A 17,324-nucleotide genomic window follows, 5' to 3' on the forward strand; every position below is an offset into this window, starting at 1 on the left:
TTATTTTATTTTATTTTATTTTATTTTATTTTATTTTATTTTATTTTATTTATTTTTTAACGTTTATTTATTGTTGAGAGACAGAGACAGAGCATGAGCATGGGAGGGGCAAACAGAGGAGGAAACACAGAATCCAAAGCATGCTCCAGGCTCTGAGCTGTCAGCACAGAGCCCGACGTGGGACTTGAACCCACAAACCACGAGATCATGACCTGAGTCGAAGTTGGCGCTTAACGGACTGAGCCACCCAGGCGCCCCATGATATTTAGCAATATTTTAAATCATAAACAATGTAGGTCCTCTGGTTATACGGCAGAGTTCTTGAAGTGATTAGATCAGCCATTGTTTAAGCATATTTTATTTTATTTTTTTTTCAACGTTTATTTATTTTTGGGACAGAGAGAGACAGAGAATGAACAGGGGAGGGGCAGAGAGAGAGAGGGAGACACAGAATCGGAAACAGGCTCCAGGCTCCGAGCCATCCGCCCAGAGCCCGACGCGGGGCTCGAACTCACGGACCGCGAGATCGTGACCTGGCTGAAGTCGGACGCTTAACCAACTGCGCCACCCAGGCGCCCCTGTTTAAGCATATTTTAACAGAGAATACATATCCGTAGCTTAAAATACATTTTTAACCTTGTTACTTTTAACAAGCAAATTGTTATGTGTCAAGTATAGAAACAACAACAGAAATTTTAATACTAATAGTATCTATTAAAATAATTTTTAGTTCAGATCAATTATTTTTATCAAATATTAATTTGTAATACATATCAATTACTCACATGAAAAGCATATTAATAGACAAACGAGTAAAGAATATCTATACACTGTTGTCAATTGACTTCTTTCTCTGCAAGACATATGTTCACATCCTAATTTCCAGTACCTGTGAATGTGATCTTATTTGGAAACAGGCTCTCGTAGATGCAATCAAGTTAAGATGAAACCGTGGTGGATTAGTGTGGACCCTAATCCAATGACTGGATTTTTCCCATAAGAAGAGGGAAATAGGGATACAGATAGAATGTCACGGGACAGTGTATGCAGAGATTGGAGTAATTCTTATAAACCAAGGGATGCCAATGGTTTCTGGCACTCACAGGGACTAGGAAATGGCAAGAAAGAGTCTACTCCTAGAGTTTATAGAGAGGGGATGGCCTGCTGACACGTTGATTCCAGACTTTATTCTCCAGAACTGTGTGAGAGCGGATTTCTGTTTTAAGCTTTCTAGTTTGTGGTAATCTCTCATGGTAGCCTTAGGAAACTAATACAGCTGTGAAAATGGCCACACATTTATGAAAAATGTTCAGCCCAAATAATTTTGGGAGGATCCGTGTTTATTATGAGATACTATTTTTCGGTAGACATTTTAAAATCTAGTGTTGCCCAATAAATAGGCAGTCATCCACTAGATATATGACATATTTAGGCAACTATTTGGAGGCATTGATGAACATTTACGTATCAAATTTATTCCTACTTTGAAGGTTGTATCAAAGGAAAAGAATACCAGGTAGTATATAAATATAAATGTACTGTAATGCTCATTATAGTGCTGTCTGCTGAGTAATATTTTGTTTGTAAACCAAATTTCCATTTTAAGTGGGTAGTTGAATAAACTAATGAATGTATAGCTATGCTGTAAAAATTCAGCATCGTTTTAAAAATAATCATTTGCTAAACTAAGTGTATGTCCATTACATGTTGCAAAGTGAAAAAAGAAAAACAATTTTTAATCCAGATAACTATGTAATGATGCTTTTTTGGCAAGTAAGAATAAGAATAATAATACCCCAATTCTATCTTTTGTGTATGCAAGTGGAATATAGTACATATCTCTGTCTTAGTCTACCTGCTTGGGCTGCCGTAAAAATTATGCAGCCTGGATGGCTTCAATGGCAGAAATTTATTTTTCTCACAGTTCTGGAGACCGGAAGTCTGAGATCAAGGTCTGTGAGAGCTTTCTTTCGGGCTTGCAGACAGCTGCCTTCTTGGTACGTCCTTACAATGCCTTCCCTTTAAGTGTATGCATAAAAAGAGAGAGAGGGAGAGTGATCTATCTGTTGTCTCTTCCTTAAAGGACACTAATCCTTTCAGATCATAGCCCTAACCTTATGATCTCCTTTAACTTTATTTGCTTCCTTAAAAGCTCTATCTCCATACTGGGGGTTAGGGTTTCAAATGAACATTTGGTCCATTGCAATCTCTATTGGAACAAAAAGAAGACTGTATTTCACTTTTATTTTCTGTGTTTAAAAAAACACGATGGAGGGGTGCCTGGGTGTCTAAGTTGGTTGGGCGTCTGATTTCCGCTCAGGTCATGATCTCATAGATCATGAGTTCGAGCCCCGAGTTGGGCTCTGTGCTTACAGCTCAGAGCCTGGAGCCTGCTTCAGATTCTGTGTCTTCCTCTCTCTCTGCCCCTCCCCTGCTCACACTCTGTCTGTCTCTCTCCTTCAAAAATAAATAAATATTAAAAAAATAAATAAAATAAAAAACATGATGAAATTATATATGATTCTTAACACCCACCCACTTTTTCCTTAAAAAATCTTAATAACTTGTTAAAATTTCCTTCAATGAAATTTGTGCAGTTACTATCATTTGTAAAATACTATATTAGTGTCAAAAATGAACATATTCTGCAGTTGCTTAAAGTTACTTTAGAGATATCTTATATATGAGGGGACTTTGCAAGAGGACTTTGTAACTTTTGTACAAACAATCTCTTTTTATCTCAAGAAGATTAAAGTTGAAAAATCACAAAGTATAATTATCAACCAAAATGTCTTGCCTGAGAGATTAAAAGAGGAAAATGTAATGAACAAGGTAATTATTTTGATTCCCTTTATACTAACACAGAAGAATTTCATGTTCATACTTCATGTGTTATTTAGTAATGTATTTCCATTCTATTCTTGAATATAACTCAGTTTCAGCATAATTATGAATCCAGGTAGAAACTATTTCTTATAGATAGATAGATAGATAGATAGATAGATAGAACTATATGTATAGATATTTATTATATACCAGTATATAAATTAAATCATATATTACAACTTTTTCTATTATATCATGGGTTCCATAATAGAAACCACTTCAAAAGTTACCTTTTTTAGATCACTGTGAATGTTCTGGTAAGGGGAGATAAACAGGTGACCAAGAGGAATGGCAATAATTTGCATGAAAAAAAAAAAAAAAGATTTGTTCAAGTGAATGAATATAATGGTACCTGCCTTTGGAAACAGGAAAAAACAAATTTAAGTTTATAATGGTTTTATTTACCTGCCCAGGCTTTGCATTTTCACAAACAAATGTTTCATAGTACATGGCAAATTCCGGAGCATGGTCATTTATATCTAGAATTCTGATGAAGACAGGGATGTGGCTACTTTGTTTTGAGTTATCTGCAACAAGAACATGTTTAAGACTTCAGTCTCATTTACAGAGAAGCGGTGACACCACTCTCCCCATTTGTAACTTAGCAACAGATCATTTATGTGGTATTCACTTTCTCAATTGGATTGCTGATGAATATCTCAGCTTGCTTACAGGGTCCAGATGGAAAGCATGATTAAAAAGAGGAGAATATGATTGAGAATGAAGTATTATTATTTGTAAGGCATAATTTTCTTAGATTACTTATTTTTATGAGGTTAGATTATACTTCCATCCTACAGTAAGCTATAAGAGAAAATTAAATTTAAAAAGTGGATATTTGATAATCATTAAATAATATAATATCCAACACACGCTCAGGCTGCTAACGATAAAATTATTTCACTCAAGAAATAGAGTCTACTTATTGCTGTTATTTTACCACTTTGGTGTTCAGATGGATGTATTTCCCACTCACTTATTTCTGTGGCTGTAATGGTGATGTTGTGCCAAGGAGATGATTCCCGGTCCAGGGGTTTCAAAGTGAAAATAGAGCCATTTTCGGAGTGAATACTAAAAATCCGGTCCATATCAGTATGCCGATCAATGGAGTATCTGGCAGAAAAGAGATTCATGAATCTAGGCATTATTTTAAGATTATTAGTTCATCTACTATTTCTTAAAAGTTATAGGCAATTCAAACAATGTTCTCATAAAGTCATGACAGTAAAATGCTAATAACTTTCTTGAATTTTTATTTAATGTAACTGTCACTTAGACGATTTGATATGTTTGGCCTTTTCCATCATTACTATTCTACGATTGTGTGACTTTAGAGTTATTATTTATACTCAGGAATACTTGCAGCAGCCTTTGAGTGAGTTTTTAATTGTCACTTGATTTACTTATCCTATCATAGACCTATTGCAGTGCTTGAGACATATTAAGTAGTCATATTAAATTTGATGGAGTCAGTTGCATAGATAAATTGAAATTATGTTAAAAAGAAACATAAGAACTTGTCCACAGAGTCCTTATGGCTATAAGTGAATAGAGAAACTGTTGTAAAATACTTTGCTCTTGAATGGCTCTCTTTTAGGGAACATATCAGCTGAATCAAAGGTCCTCCTCCAATCTATTCCTCTGACCTATTCCAGATAAAAATGAAATGACATATTACATAGAGTTCCATGCCTCTTTCTTATCAGGGTTGGATATGGACACCCTATGATTGGCAAAATAATGCCTCCTCATGTCCCCCAAAGGATGCCTACTTCTTAATCCCTGAAACCTATGGATATGTTACTTTACATGGTAAAAGTAACTTTGTAAATGTGATTAAGGTTAAAGTCATTGAGAAGGAAGACTATTCTTAATTATCTAGATAGGCCTAAATGAATCATGCAAACCATTTAAAGTGGATGAAGAAGGCAGAGATGTGCTCTAGAGAAATGAGACAGGAGGAAAAAAAAAGATTTAAAGTATGGAAAGGAATTGATCTCTTATTGCTGGCTTTGAGGATTGCAGGAAGGGGTATCATGCCAAAGGATGCAGGCCACCTCTAGAAACTCAGAATGAACCTTCAGCTGAAAGACAGCAAGAAAATAAGAATTACAGTCCTGCAACTGCAAGGAACTGACATCTACTAATAACCTAAATGAGGAAGGAAACGATTGCTCTCCTACCGTGTCCAGACAGGAATATGGCCCTGTCCACAGTAACATCTTTAGCCCAGTGAGATTCATCCCAGATCTCGAACCCATAAAACTTTAAGATAATAAATTTAAGTTACTTTAGGCACTAAGTTTATGGTAATTTGTTATGGCAGCAATAGAAGGCTGTAATGTAATCATAAGAAAGATCTTTTAAAAGGCTAGCTTATAATAAAATATCTTAGGTCAGGCCATGTTAGGCTGTACTAACACATCTCTGAGATTTCTGCTGCTGAGTATCTAATTAAGCCGTATAGGAAAATAAGTGTTTCTCAAACAGTAACGTTCATATGAATTACATTGGGATTTATTTATTTATTTATTTATTTATTTTTAATTATTTTTTTTAATTATTTTTTTCAATGTTTATTTATTTATTTTTGGGACAGAGAGAGACAGAGCATGAACGGGGAAGGGGCAGAGAGAGAGGGAGACACAGAATCGGAAACAGGCTCCAGGCTCTGAGCCATCAGCCCAGAGCCTGACGCGGGGCTCGAACTCACAGACCGCGAGATCGTGACCTGGCTGAAGTCGGACGCTTAACCGACTGCGCCACACAGGCGCCCCTATTTTTAATTATTTAAAAAATTTGTTTTTAACGTTTATTCATTTTTGAGAGACAGAGAGTGACAGAGCATGAGTGGGGGAGGAGCAGAGAGAGAGAGGGAGACACAGGATCTGAAGCAGGCTCCAGGATCTGAGCTGTCAGCACATAGCCCAGCACAGGGCTTGAACCCATGAACCAGGAAATCATGACCTGAACCAAAGTCGTATGCTTAACTGACTGAGCCACCCAGGCACCCCTACATTGGGATCTTTTCAAAAACGGATTCTGATTCAGTAGGTCAGGTGTTGGAGCTGGGATTTTGTATTTCTAACAAACATCTTAGGTCGATCCCATGTTATAAGACTTTAGTCAAGACTTAATATAGTAAAGCTATATACCATGGGATAAACTGTTCAGAATAAAGATGGAAAAAGGAAGAAAATGACAGACAACAAAGAAACTAATCAACATCTGGTGTAGTTCTCATTTTTCTAAATATCTTATTAAAGTCACTTAACAAATGAACTCCTTTTTGATCTGGTGAATTTGGAAATTACAGCTCCCATTATAAATCTGTAATATATTCACTATCAAACATTGACTTTCATAAACATAAGTAATAGAAATTGAGCTGCTAGTGTTCCTTTTTTTTTTTTTCGCTTCCAAGATTTTATTTAAATTCAAATTAGTTAGTATATAGTGTAATATTGGTTTCAGGAGTAGAATTTAGTGATTCATCAATTACATACAACATCTAGTGCTCATCTCAACAAGTGCCCTCCTTAATTCTCATTGCCCATTTAGCCCAAATCCTCCTGCCTACCTCCCCTCCAGCAGCCCCCAGTTTGTTCTCTACAGTTAAGTAGTTAAGAGTCTTTTATGGTTTACCACCCACACTGCTTTTATATTATTGTTCTAAACATTGTGAAACATTTGTAATTTAAAAAATATTTGATGAAAATACATTTAGGTTTTCTATGATTTTTTTGTTTGTTTGCTTTGGTTGTTTTAAAAAAGAGCCTGTGATTTAGTCTATGGCTATAAGACCCATATTGAACTTAAAGGATCCATTAGTAAACTCAGATTTCCAAAATAATTATAATAATTTAACATCATGGGCCTTGCCTAGTTTATTTTATGCTAAATTTTATAAAATGATTGTCTCAACTGACAATACTATTTCAAAGTAAGTATTTGAGCATGTGGGAAAAAAAATATGTATGTACTGGATTTCATCTCAAAGGTGGAATAGCTAAAAACTTTGCATGGTTGGTTTTAGATTCTTGTCTGTACCTTAGTCTCAAAATATAAAACCAGTCCAGGGACCTTCTTGCCCTTTGGAAGAGTTGTGCAATGGGCAGTAGAGCTACATGGAAATGGTAGTATCTTCTCACTTTTTCAATAATCATAATGATAATTTTTCTACATGGTGTTATGAAAATAATTTGGGAGATGTGAAAAAACCTTATATAATATATGGTCACTGCCTAATACTAGTGATACTTTTGATGTGGGAACTCCTAAACAGATCACTAGAACCAAGATATAAAAATCAATATATAAAATACATAATGGCGTATGCATATATCTCCTAGGAACAAAAGTTCTGTCAGATTTTAACCAACAATTCAATGTCAGACAAGGATCTGAGATGACTCTTATTTTTCAAATAACTATTAATGTACTAAAATTGAGGACAACGGTCATATTAAATTTTCTCTTTTTAATCTCTATTGCTTAATACATGTAAAAAAATACAGTGTTTCCTATCTCTAGAGGTCAAGTCTCCTATAATTTAGTTCCTAACGTGGACTAGGAAAGTCATTAGAACATTTTTTAAAATGTTCTATTTTACTTAAATAGTTACACCAAATTATGCTCATGAATAAAACAAACCTAAAATGAACACAAAGAAAGCACAGTAAAAGAACATAACTCAACCACATCTATGTATTGAATAGAATTCAATTTATAATATTTGCCTGAATATATATGTATTTTTTCATTGTTGGAAAAGTCAATAGCAACCATTATCTGCTTATGGCTAAACAGACATTGGATTTCTTCTTACTGTTTGAACTGCAGATCAAAATTAAGAAAAAATCCTTTGTTTATTATTACTTGCCCTAGAGATTAGCATGGGTGTTTCTATGATTGAGGAATAGCTAACAATTCTAACCTTATGTAAGTCCAGCTTTGACTCACTTGGAACTTATGTGGGACCAAAATAAGTCTGGGTTTCTGACTGTTCTATGCTTAGATTCAATCTTGAAAGGAACTACTTTTCAGGTTGAGACTTCATGATGGAGAACCACTTTGACAATTTAGAAATAGCTCAGTTTAACATGAATACTGCCAACTTCTAGGTCTATATTTGCCCTAGTGCAAATGATGTCTCACCATTTGTCAAAACCCAGAAATATTTTTCTTTTATCCAGCAGCCAGTATTCTATTTTCAACACAGAATGGGGCATTTTTATTTACCTATTAATAATAAATACAGTGGATTACCTGTATTTATTCTGAACTTCAGAAAGAACCTGATAAACACTTAACACAGAACAAAGCTATCTCTATGTTCTAGTAGACGGCCTATTAAAACAACACTATTTTATTGATCTCCTTACATTTATGTTTGAGCAATAAGTTTTGTTTTTTTTTTAAAAAGACCACTGGTATAATTTTTTAACTGAACACCTTCTGCAACAACAGGATGTGCAGAAACAGCAAATAAGTAAAAAGCACAAGAGAACTGAGGTGTGGAAGCGAACTCTGGTTTTACTTTGTTTGCTTTTAATTTTTAATGTTCTCCCATTAAGAATCTAACACAAACCAGATCCCTGCATTTTCATCTAGCACAATAAAATATGTAAAGTAAATTACAAACAACAGAACAAATCAGTACTATGCAGAAATATGTCAAAGATAGTATTCCCTTTCCTTTCCTGAATTCCAGGTACATCTTTCCCTGACTAAGTCAATATAATTAGGTAATAAGTTTGTTCTTTTCTTTCAATCCACTGCTTTCCAGAAATGTGTTTTCTATCTATGACCTATGGAAGTTTCATTGTACTTCAAAATGAGAATGTGGCTATATAATGCTTGAATGAATAGTTCAAATCTTTTTGTTGTTGTTGTTTTTTCAAATATTAGTGGCATTATTTTTATTTTTGTATTTTTATTTTTAAAATTTTTTAATGTTTTTTGGTTTTGAGAGACAGACAGAGACAGAGCTCAAGTGGGGAAGGGCAGAGAGAGAGGGAGACAAAGAATCTGAAGCAGGCTCCAGGCTCTGATCTGTCAGCACAGAGCCTGACACAGGGTTTGAACCCACCAATCATGAGATCATGACCTGAGCCAAAGTCAGACACAACTAACTGAGCCACCCAGGCACCCACCATTATTTTTAAATAATCATAATTTGTAAATAAATAGTAATAATTATCCTACTCTATAATAAAATCAGGCAACTATTAAGGAAACTGTTACACACACACACACACACACACACACACACACACACACACACACACTTATTCGCCAATTTCAGCTTAGGGTGGAATCATGTACATTTTCCTGAAGCAGCACTAAAAAAGCATTTTTTTCCATCATGTTTGTTGTGTACATACTTCTCACTTTGCAGTAAAAAAGATTTCTTCTAAAATTTGTTGAACTTTAAATGTTGAGTATAAAATAGGTGCGAAATGAGACAACATGTTCTTTCAGAACCTGTAAAGCTATAACCAACCCTATAACTTGAGAAATCCATGATTACTAATGGGGTGAAACAGAACTGACAACAGCTGCTAATTGTAATCATAATTTCATGTTGCAAGTGGCAGATGTATTTCAGAAAATATGTTTGATGAACAGATTTACTGGTGAGTGAGAAATAGTTCCTCAGATTTCCCTGGAAAATATTTGTCCATGATGCTTATCATAGCCTATTTTCTGCTCTGGGGATCAGTCATCCTTCTAACTTCTATAAGAGCAAACAAAAGAGTCACGTATTACAATGTTGTCTCCTTGTTGAATTATTGCTTGTTTTTCACACTGTAATTTGATACATAAATGTTTTCTTTGCATATATCTATGCAAACAGGAATCAGCCTATATGTTAACAGGCTTAGCAATATTTTATAAATACAATTGAGGATAAATTTGTTTCTTCAATACTTTTCTTCTTTTCATAATTTGTGAGATTTTATAGGTAAACCACTATACATTGTTTCTATCTTTATACTTGAGTAGTCTATAAAACAAATATTTTGGGAACAGATATAAACTTAAAATGTAGCAGCCACTTTTATATACTATGAAGCAAGGTTGCAAGTTTATCAGTCTCTGAGCTAGAAATTTTACTGCTAACATTGTATCCTGAGGAAATTCCAGATATAGAAAAGTATATATTTATATATACACTGAGCATATTATATATCTATATCTATGTCTGTTTACATCTATGTCTAATACATATATATACAGGTTGAAAGACTGTTTGCAACTAAATTTCCATCAACCATGTATCACCTACATGGTAGTGTGTTATTTATACAATAGAAGTTTATTGAGAAGTTTAATGGCATTATCAAATATTCACAATTAATAAAAATACATACACCTCTATGTATTATAATGATCTCTACTTACTAAAATTAGGTGATTGATAAATTGAAAGTTTCAATACTTGATAAAAATAGAATAAAATGCCACTGAAGTATCTATTGAGAAGAGAATTATACCTGTCTTCTTTGCTACAAAATTTCCTGTGTAAGAATGACTAAATATGTTGATCAAAAACATGTTTAAAATGATATTTTGAATGTCCCTTTGTAACAACTATAGAATAACAAGGGTTGGATTTGCCAGCTCCCTACACACACACACACACACACACACACACACACACAATCCACTAACACTAAATGAAATATATGAAACAATTATTTTTGAAGGATTAGACACCAGAGAACAATGACCATAATCTCAGAGAAAAGAGAAAGATATGAAATGATATATAAGACTTCCCTAGTTTACCAACAGGGGGAGGTTCCAGACAGTGAAACAGGAAGTGGGATCCCAGATGGAGTCTGTCAGCCCCCTCAGTTCAGGAGATAATGCTGATAGTCCATGTTGAAACCAAACTGCCTAGAATTTTAAAGATGGAGTAATTCAAGAGAGAGAGTTTCATAGAGAGGGAACTACCGAAATTTGAAGAGACGCTACTCAACTTTTCAGCGGAGTTCTGATCAGAACTCACGTGGGAACAGATAGAGTGAAGCAACAGAGGTATTCAATCACAAGGATAAGAAGGAATGAAACTGTGAACTAGCCTGTCACTGGGAAGAGTTCTAGTTTCCACCAGCCAAAGGAAAAAGTTCAAACTCAGGGGGCTTTGGTAGACTACTCAGAAAGGTTTTACTTGATTTTTTTTTAAGTTTATTTATTTATTTTGAGAGAGAGAGAGAGAGAGAGCAAGAGGGGCAGAGAGAGAGGGAGAGAATCCCAAGCAGGCTCCACACCATCAGCGCAGAGCTGGATGCAGGGCTCAAACCCTTGAACTGTGAGACTATGACCTGGGCCGAGATCAAGAATAGGCCACTTAACCGACTGAGACACCCAAGTGCCCCTGAAAGGTCTTGCTTGATTTATTGGGTAAAATTAGGTCTAGAAAAAGGGCACAAAAGCTAGGTCCAAAAAGATTAAGATGTTTCAAGTAACTTAATCACACATCTGAATGGAGCTCAAGAATATTTATGAAAATGCAAAGCTATCTAACACTAACCACAGTGGGAGCACAATGTTTGATATCCAATCAAAACTTACAGGCATGCAAAAAACAAGAAAATATGACTGAAAGAAAATATGATTGAAGAAAATCCTAGCAATTGAAAACACTGAGAAATAACACTTTTAGAGGAGAAACTATAACCTGTAAAATGAAAAATATTCTAGATGGAATTAAAGCAGGCTAGATATTGGGGGGGAAAAAAAGCTTGGTAAACTTGAAGATGAAGATGAATGGGAACTATTTAAAATGACTAAGAGGGAAAAGAGAAGATTAAATAAACAGCACCAGTGCACTGTGTTACGTTTTCAAGAGACCTAGTATAATTATAATTATATGTCCTTAAAAAGAAGAATGTAGGGCAAAAAAATATTAAAGAGATTACAGCTGAAAACTGTTCCAAATTTGAAGAAAGGCATAAAGCTACATATTCAGGAAGCTTTATAAACTTCAAATACAAAATGAATAAAGCATACTATAGACAGGAGCATCATAATCAAACTACGTAAAAGTAGTGACACAATTTAAAAGCATCCTAAGGAACAACTGACAAGTTACAAAGAGAACAATAAAGATTAGGGCAATGCAAAAGTTTTACTGTATTGGTAGAAAAAACAGCTTTGGCCTCTAAAGCTGTACCTAAATAAATAAAAATAAATAAATAAATATAAATAAAAAATTTATTTAGCACTAAAGTGTACATATGAAAATAGGAATGAGTCTCAAATCAATGATCTCAGCTTCTGAATCAAGGAAATAGGCAAGAACAGCAAATGAAACTCAATGTAAGCTGAAGAAAGAATAATCAGAGAAAAAAAAGAGAAAACAAACAATTGAAAAAATCATTTAATCACACAGGTCAGCAAAAAGACAGAAGTAGATACAAATTAACAGTATCATGGAGGACTATTATTATTAGAGGTATCAAAAGGACAATAGGAATATTATGAACAACTTTTTTTCAACTTTGATGAAACTACCAAATTCCCTGAAAGATGAAGGAAAAGGAAAACAAAGCCAAACAGGCTCATGTAAGAGTTAAGATAACCTGAAGTCTTACAACTGATAAGGAAATAGGATTTGTAGTTGTGACTCATAGAAAAAAGAGAATATCATCCTTTGCTTTTAAATTGTACTAAACATTTAGGGAAAAATAATGTCATTTCTATGCAAACTCTTCCAAAAAATTAAAAGAGGATCTTATACTTATGACTATGACTGCATTCTGTGAGACAGTTTTATGATGACGCTAAATCCAAACGGATGTTACATGAAAACAAAACTGTAAAATAATGTCCCAATGAAAATAAGTGCTGGGGCGCCTGGGTGGCTTAGTCAGTCAAGCATTAATCTTGATTTTGGCTCAGGTCATGATCTGACAGTTCCTGAGATTGAGCCCTGCATCGGACTCTGATTTGGGATCTGTGCTGGAGTGTGCTTAAGATTCTCTCTCCCTCTCCCTCTCCCCTTCTCCTTCTAAAAAAAAGTGCAAAATTACTTTTAAACTTTAGTGAATTGAATTCAACAATATATAATAACAATAGCATAATGTGGCTAAGTGATATTTATCCCAATAATGCAGAGCTTGTTCAATATATGAAAAATAAATCATATGATTTATTTAATATATATATAATAATATGATTATTATTGAACATATGAAAAAACGCTCAACATATCAGCATAGAGATACAATTATACCCCTATTAGAATGGCTAAAGAGGCTCCCAAGTATTGGTGAGGCTATATAGAAACTGAATCCATCATAATTGCTGGTAAAAATATAAAATTGTATAGCCACTTTAAACTGTATAGCCACTTTAAAATGTAAAATTGTATAGCCATTGTTTAACCTTAAATAATATGCTGGTTTCTTAAGCGTTAAATACATATCTGCCTGATGATCTGATCATAATTCTTCTAGGTATGTTTTCAAGAAAAGTGAAAACATGTAACTATACAAATACCAATGCGCAAATATTTGTATATGTACTTATCAACTGATCAGTGAACAGATAAACAAAATGTGGTATTTCTATACATTGGAATACTTTTCAGCAATTGGAGGGATCAACCACTGATGCACATAACAACATGGAAAAGTCTCAATATGGTTATGCTAAGTGAAACAAGTTAGACGAAAGAGAATAAACACTGTATGATTGCATTGGTATAAATTCAAGAAAACAGAATCCATTCTGACCTATATCAACAGAAACCAGATCGTTGTTTGCCTGGGGATCAGTGGTGGGTTTTGGGAAGTTTGGGAGGGAGGCATTAAAAAGACATGAAGAAACTTTTTGGGGTAAGATATATCTACATTATCTTGAATTTGATGATGTTTTAATGGGTGTATGAATATACAAGAGTTTCTCAAATCATACAGATTAAAGTTGTGCAGTTTATTGTTGGTCAATAATACCTTAATACAAGTGTTCAAAAGAAGAATGAAAAGGTTGTAATTTTCTGGGGTGTCTGGGTGGCTCAGTTGGTTAAATGTCCGACCGGCTCAGGTCATGTTCTCATGGCTTGTGGGTTCGAGCCCCGTGTCGGGCTCTTTGCTGACAGCTCAGAGCCTGGAGCCTGTTTCGGATTCTGTGTCTCCCTCTCTCTCTCTGCCCCTCCCCTGTTTCGGAATCTCTCTCTCTCTCATAAATAAACATTAAAATAATTTTCTTAAAAAGGCTGTAATTTTCTAAGCTAACATGTCTGTAGCTGGAGCTGATGAAACTCCCTACTGTGGGAAATGGGGAAAATGAAGAGAAACTAGACCAAATTCTGAGGGGCAAAATACATGTTTTGCCTTTTGCATAATTTTGTCCCTGAGGGATCTACCTTGTATAACTGAAGTCAGTCAAATTAGTCTACAAATGCAGCACATTATATTAATTTCTCTAATTAGTAAACAGGTCATTAGGAAAGCAGAGTATGACTGCTAAAGAATTGGCTATGTATTCAGATCAACTGAAGTTTGAATCCTTGGTCTGCTAACTATATTACACTGTGTCCTTAACTCTTGGCATCTCTATTTATTCTCCTATAAAATTTGGGTGATAAGAGTTGTACCTGCCCAATAAAGTTGTAATGAGGCTGAGCTGAGTTAATAAATATATATCTCTTCAGACTCTCTAGTTTATACCAGGTGCTCAATAAACGGTAACCATTATTTTACAGAAGAAGGGATAGGCAACATGTTTGACAGTCTCATGTCATGAATTTAATGCCACAATCAGACACTCATCTTCAGCCACCCATTGTATTCATTCATTAATTTCACAACTATGTTTACATTCCCCTTAAGAACCATATAAAGCAATCACTTAAGATTGTGGCATATTTGAAATCTTTGAAATGGTCCGTACTGTATTCAAACTTTGGGAAAGTATTTACGCTATACTACACAATATGATACTAATTTTAATATGTTTTATATTTGCAAGTATCATTACTTTCTTTACTAATTCTGTTATTAGAAAAGGTTGACATATTGTTTTTTCCAAAAATTTTGATGCCTAGTGACTATTTTTAAAAGATGTTTCCACATTTTCAAATTATCTCTTAATAGCATTCCTAGAACAAATTTTTCTTCTAATTTATTTGTTTAGGTCATTTATTATTTGAACTATGACTTCTCCAAGAGAGGCAATGAGATAAGAATCACTACAGCGGAGGACTAAAATCACAGACTCTTAGAGCCAGATGGCCTGATTCTCAAACCCAGCTTTGCCACTGACTAATTGTTTGGCAAGTTATTTAAATGCTGTGTCTTAATATTATCATCTGCAGTCAGGTATAATAATAGGATCTACCTTGCAAAATGATGAGTCAAATACAATAATATATTGAGATCACTTAGAAGTTAGTTCAGCTAAGAATCGTGCTATGGAAGGATTTATTCTTATTACTATACTTGATCATACATAGTACCATGTTATTCTTTTCAAACAGCTTGTAAATGGACGATGATTATTTTTCTGCAAACTTAAATTATCACAAAATACTTACTTTATTAAATTGTTCATAGCATCTGGATCATATGCTGTAACCTGTCCAATGATGCTGCCCTCCTTTACATCTTCATCTACTTCTATCAAGTAATAAAGTTTACTAAACACAGGAGGCTCATCTATGTCTTCTACAGATATTTTGACCACAGCTGTGTCTTTGAAAGGTCCCAGGTGTAGAAATCGTGGATCAGGGTGAGTGTTACTTGCATCCACTCTTAAAGTGTACAGCATTTTGCTTTCAAAATCTAAATTCTGGAGTTAAATAAGAAAAATTAGTATAATATAGCAGATAGGCCAAGGGAAGACAATATTAAATTTGAATATCCAGCTCTGTTACTGGTGCCAGGAATTGTGGTTAAAAAACTTCCTCAGTTATTGCTGCATAGGTATATCAAATAAACTAGTAATTTTTTGTTTTGTCTTCATAGGGGGTAACTGAATAGAATGGTATGTACATTAAGACTGAATCCCACTTATTAATGCAATTCACATTTTGATGGTCACAGGCAAATGTATTATCTAATGGATATACAGATTATTTACTATTATTAAATTTATACAAAGTTAAAATCAGAGTAAATATAAAATAAAGTAGAGATTTAGCAAACTGCTCATATAAGTTGCCCCCTTAGTTCCAACATTTCTAAAACTGATATTTTAAAAAGAAAAAGCATATTTCATTCATGTGAACACCATGGAAAGCAAGATGTGAATGGAAACAGAAAAATCAGGAAAATAGAACATGATCAATACTTAGCTGGATTATTCTAGATAAAGTTTCATAATGTTCTCCCACACTGCATTAAAAATCAAGAAATCCAAAGTAAAACACACATCTTCAAGTTTCATCTACTTGAAGAGACAAATTGGAATATTCTGAAAAGTGTGTGAAATAAAGTTATGACTGCATGCCTATTTTTTCAGCCAGGGAGAGTATAAAACAAGGACTTTCGAGGCTATCTGGTCCTACCTTGAGTGTCTGCTATAAGCACAAGCAATTAAGGCTTTGTATCACTTTTTAAGTGTCAGTGGTGAAGATGCGTAACTTGAGATGAAGCCACAACTATACCCCCTTCTATGAAGACTGTAAAGATGGGAAAAATAAATCCTAGGCTTTTCTTCCCTTAACTGAAAAGCAAAAATAAACTATAAGCACTCAATGAAAAAATGAAGACAGCGTAAAGAAACCTGTTTGACAGTTATAATCCCTTCCTGTGTGTCCTTGTCAGTGATGACATCAAACATGTCTGTTCCATCTCCTTCAGCAATGCTGTATTCCATTTCAGCATTCTCCCCCACATCAGGGTCATCGGCCTTTATCCTTCCAACATGGGTTCCAAGAGGTACGGACTCGGGAGAATTAAATTGATACGTACCTGAAAATTCAATCAGAGCTGTTTTGGCATTTCATCTTCAGATAACAAAAACCTTTCTTTTCCTCTGCCTTTTTTACTTCAATAAATTAATTTTAAACTGGGAGAGTTTTTCATCATATTGAATTGTAAGCTGTCAAAAATTATAGATTTATTAAATTGGAAAAATAATTTATAAAGGCAGAGCACTCTCACTTTGTAAATGAGAAATATAAGTTCCAGGAAGATTAAGTGGATGCTCCAAGGTTATTGAGATAACAGAGGGTAGGCACGATATTAGAATCCAGAACTTTTCCTTAAGAGGGCAAGAAAACCAATTATTTACCGCTTATCTGGAGCTTTCAATATTGTCATTATACATTTTCACAACTTTCAAATTATTTCAAAAACATGCACTTATTCTTATATTCTAGGTCAGAGATAGAAAAATAAACCCATACACAGGAATTTCCTTCCTTCCTTCCTTCCTTCCTTCCTTCCTTCCTTCCTTCCTTCCTTCCTTCCTTCCTTCCT

The 17,324-nt window shown here is 34.4% G+C and overlaps 1 protein-coding gene across 3 annotated transcripts in view; it reads right to left on the reverse strand.

Annotated features, from left to right (window-relative positions):
* CDH9 (cadherin 9) overlaps positions 1-17,324 on the reverse strand; it is a 137,447-nt gene that overhangs the window by 7,101 nt on the left and 113,022 nt on the right. Inside the window, exons 6-9 of one of the 3 annotated variants that reach the window (XM_040494508.1) lie at positions 16,627-16,814; positions 15,437-15,690; positions 3,863-3,999; positions 3,292-3,413 (exon numbers count right to left, since the gene is read on the reverse strand). In XM_040494508.1, coding sequence (XP_040350442.1) covers positions 3,292-3,413; positions 3,863-3,999; positions 15,437-15,690; positions 16,627-16,814 — 701 coding nt within the window. Of the gene's footprint in view, positions 1-3,291; positions 3,414-3,517; positions 3,759-3,826; positions 4,000-15,436; positions 15,691-16,626; positions 16,815-17,324 lie in introns of those variants that run through there. The other 2 variants (XM_040494500.1, XM_040494519.1) reach the window with 2 other exon arrangements.

Source organism: Herpailurus yagouaroundi, unplaced genomic scaffold (genome assembly GCF_014898765.1).
Source record: "Herpailurus yagouaroundi ecotype Mexico unplaced genomic scaffold, PumYag 29, whole genome shotgun sequence".
Lineage (NCBI taxonomy): Eukaryota > Metazoa > Chordata > Mammalia > Carnivora > Felidae > Herpailurus > Herpailurus yagouaroundi.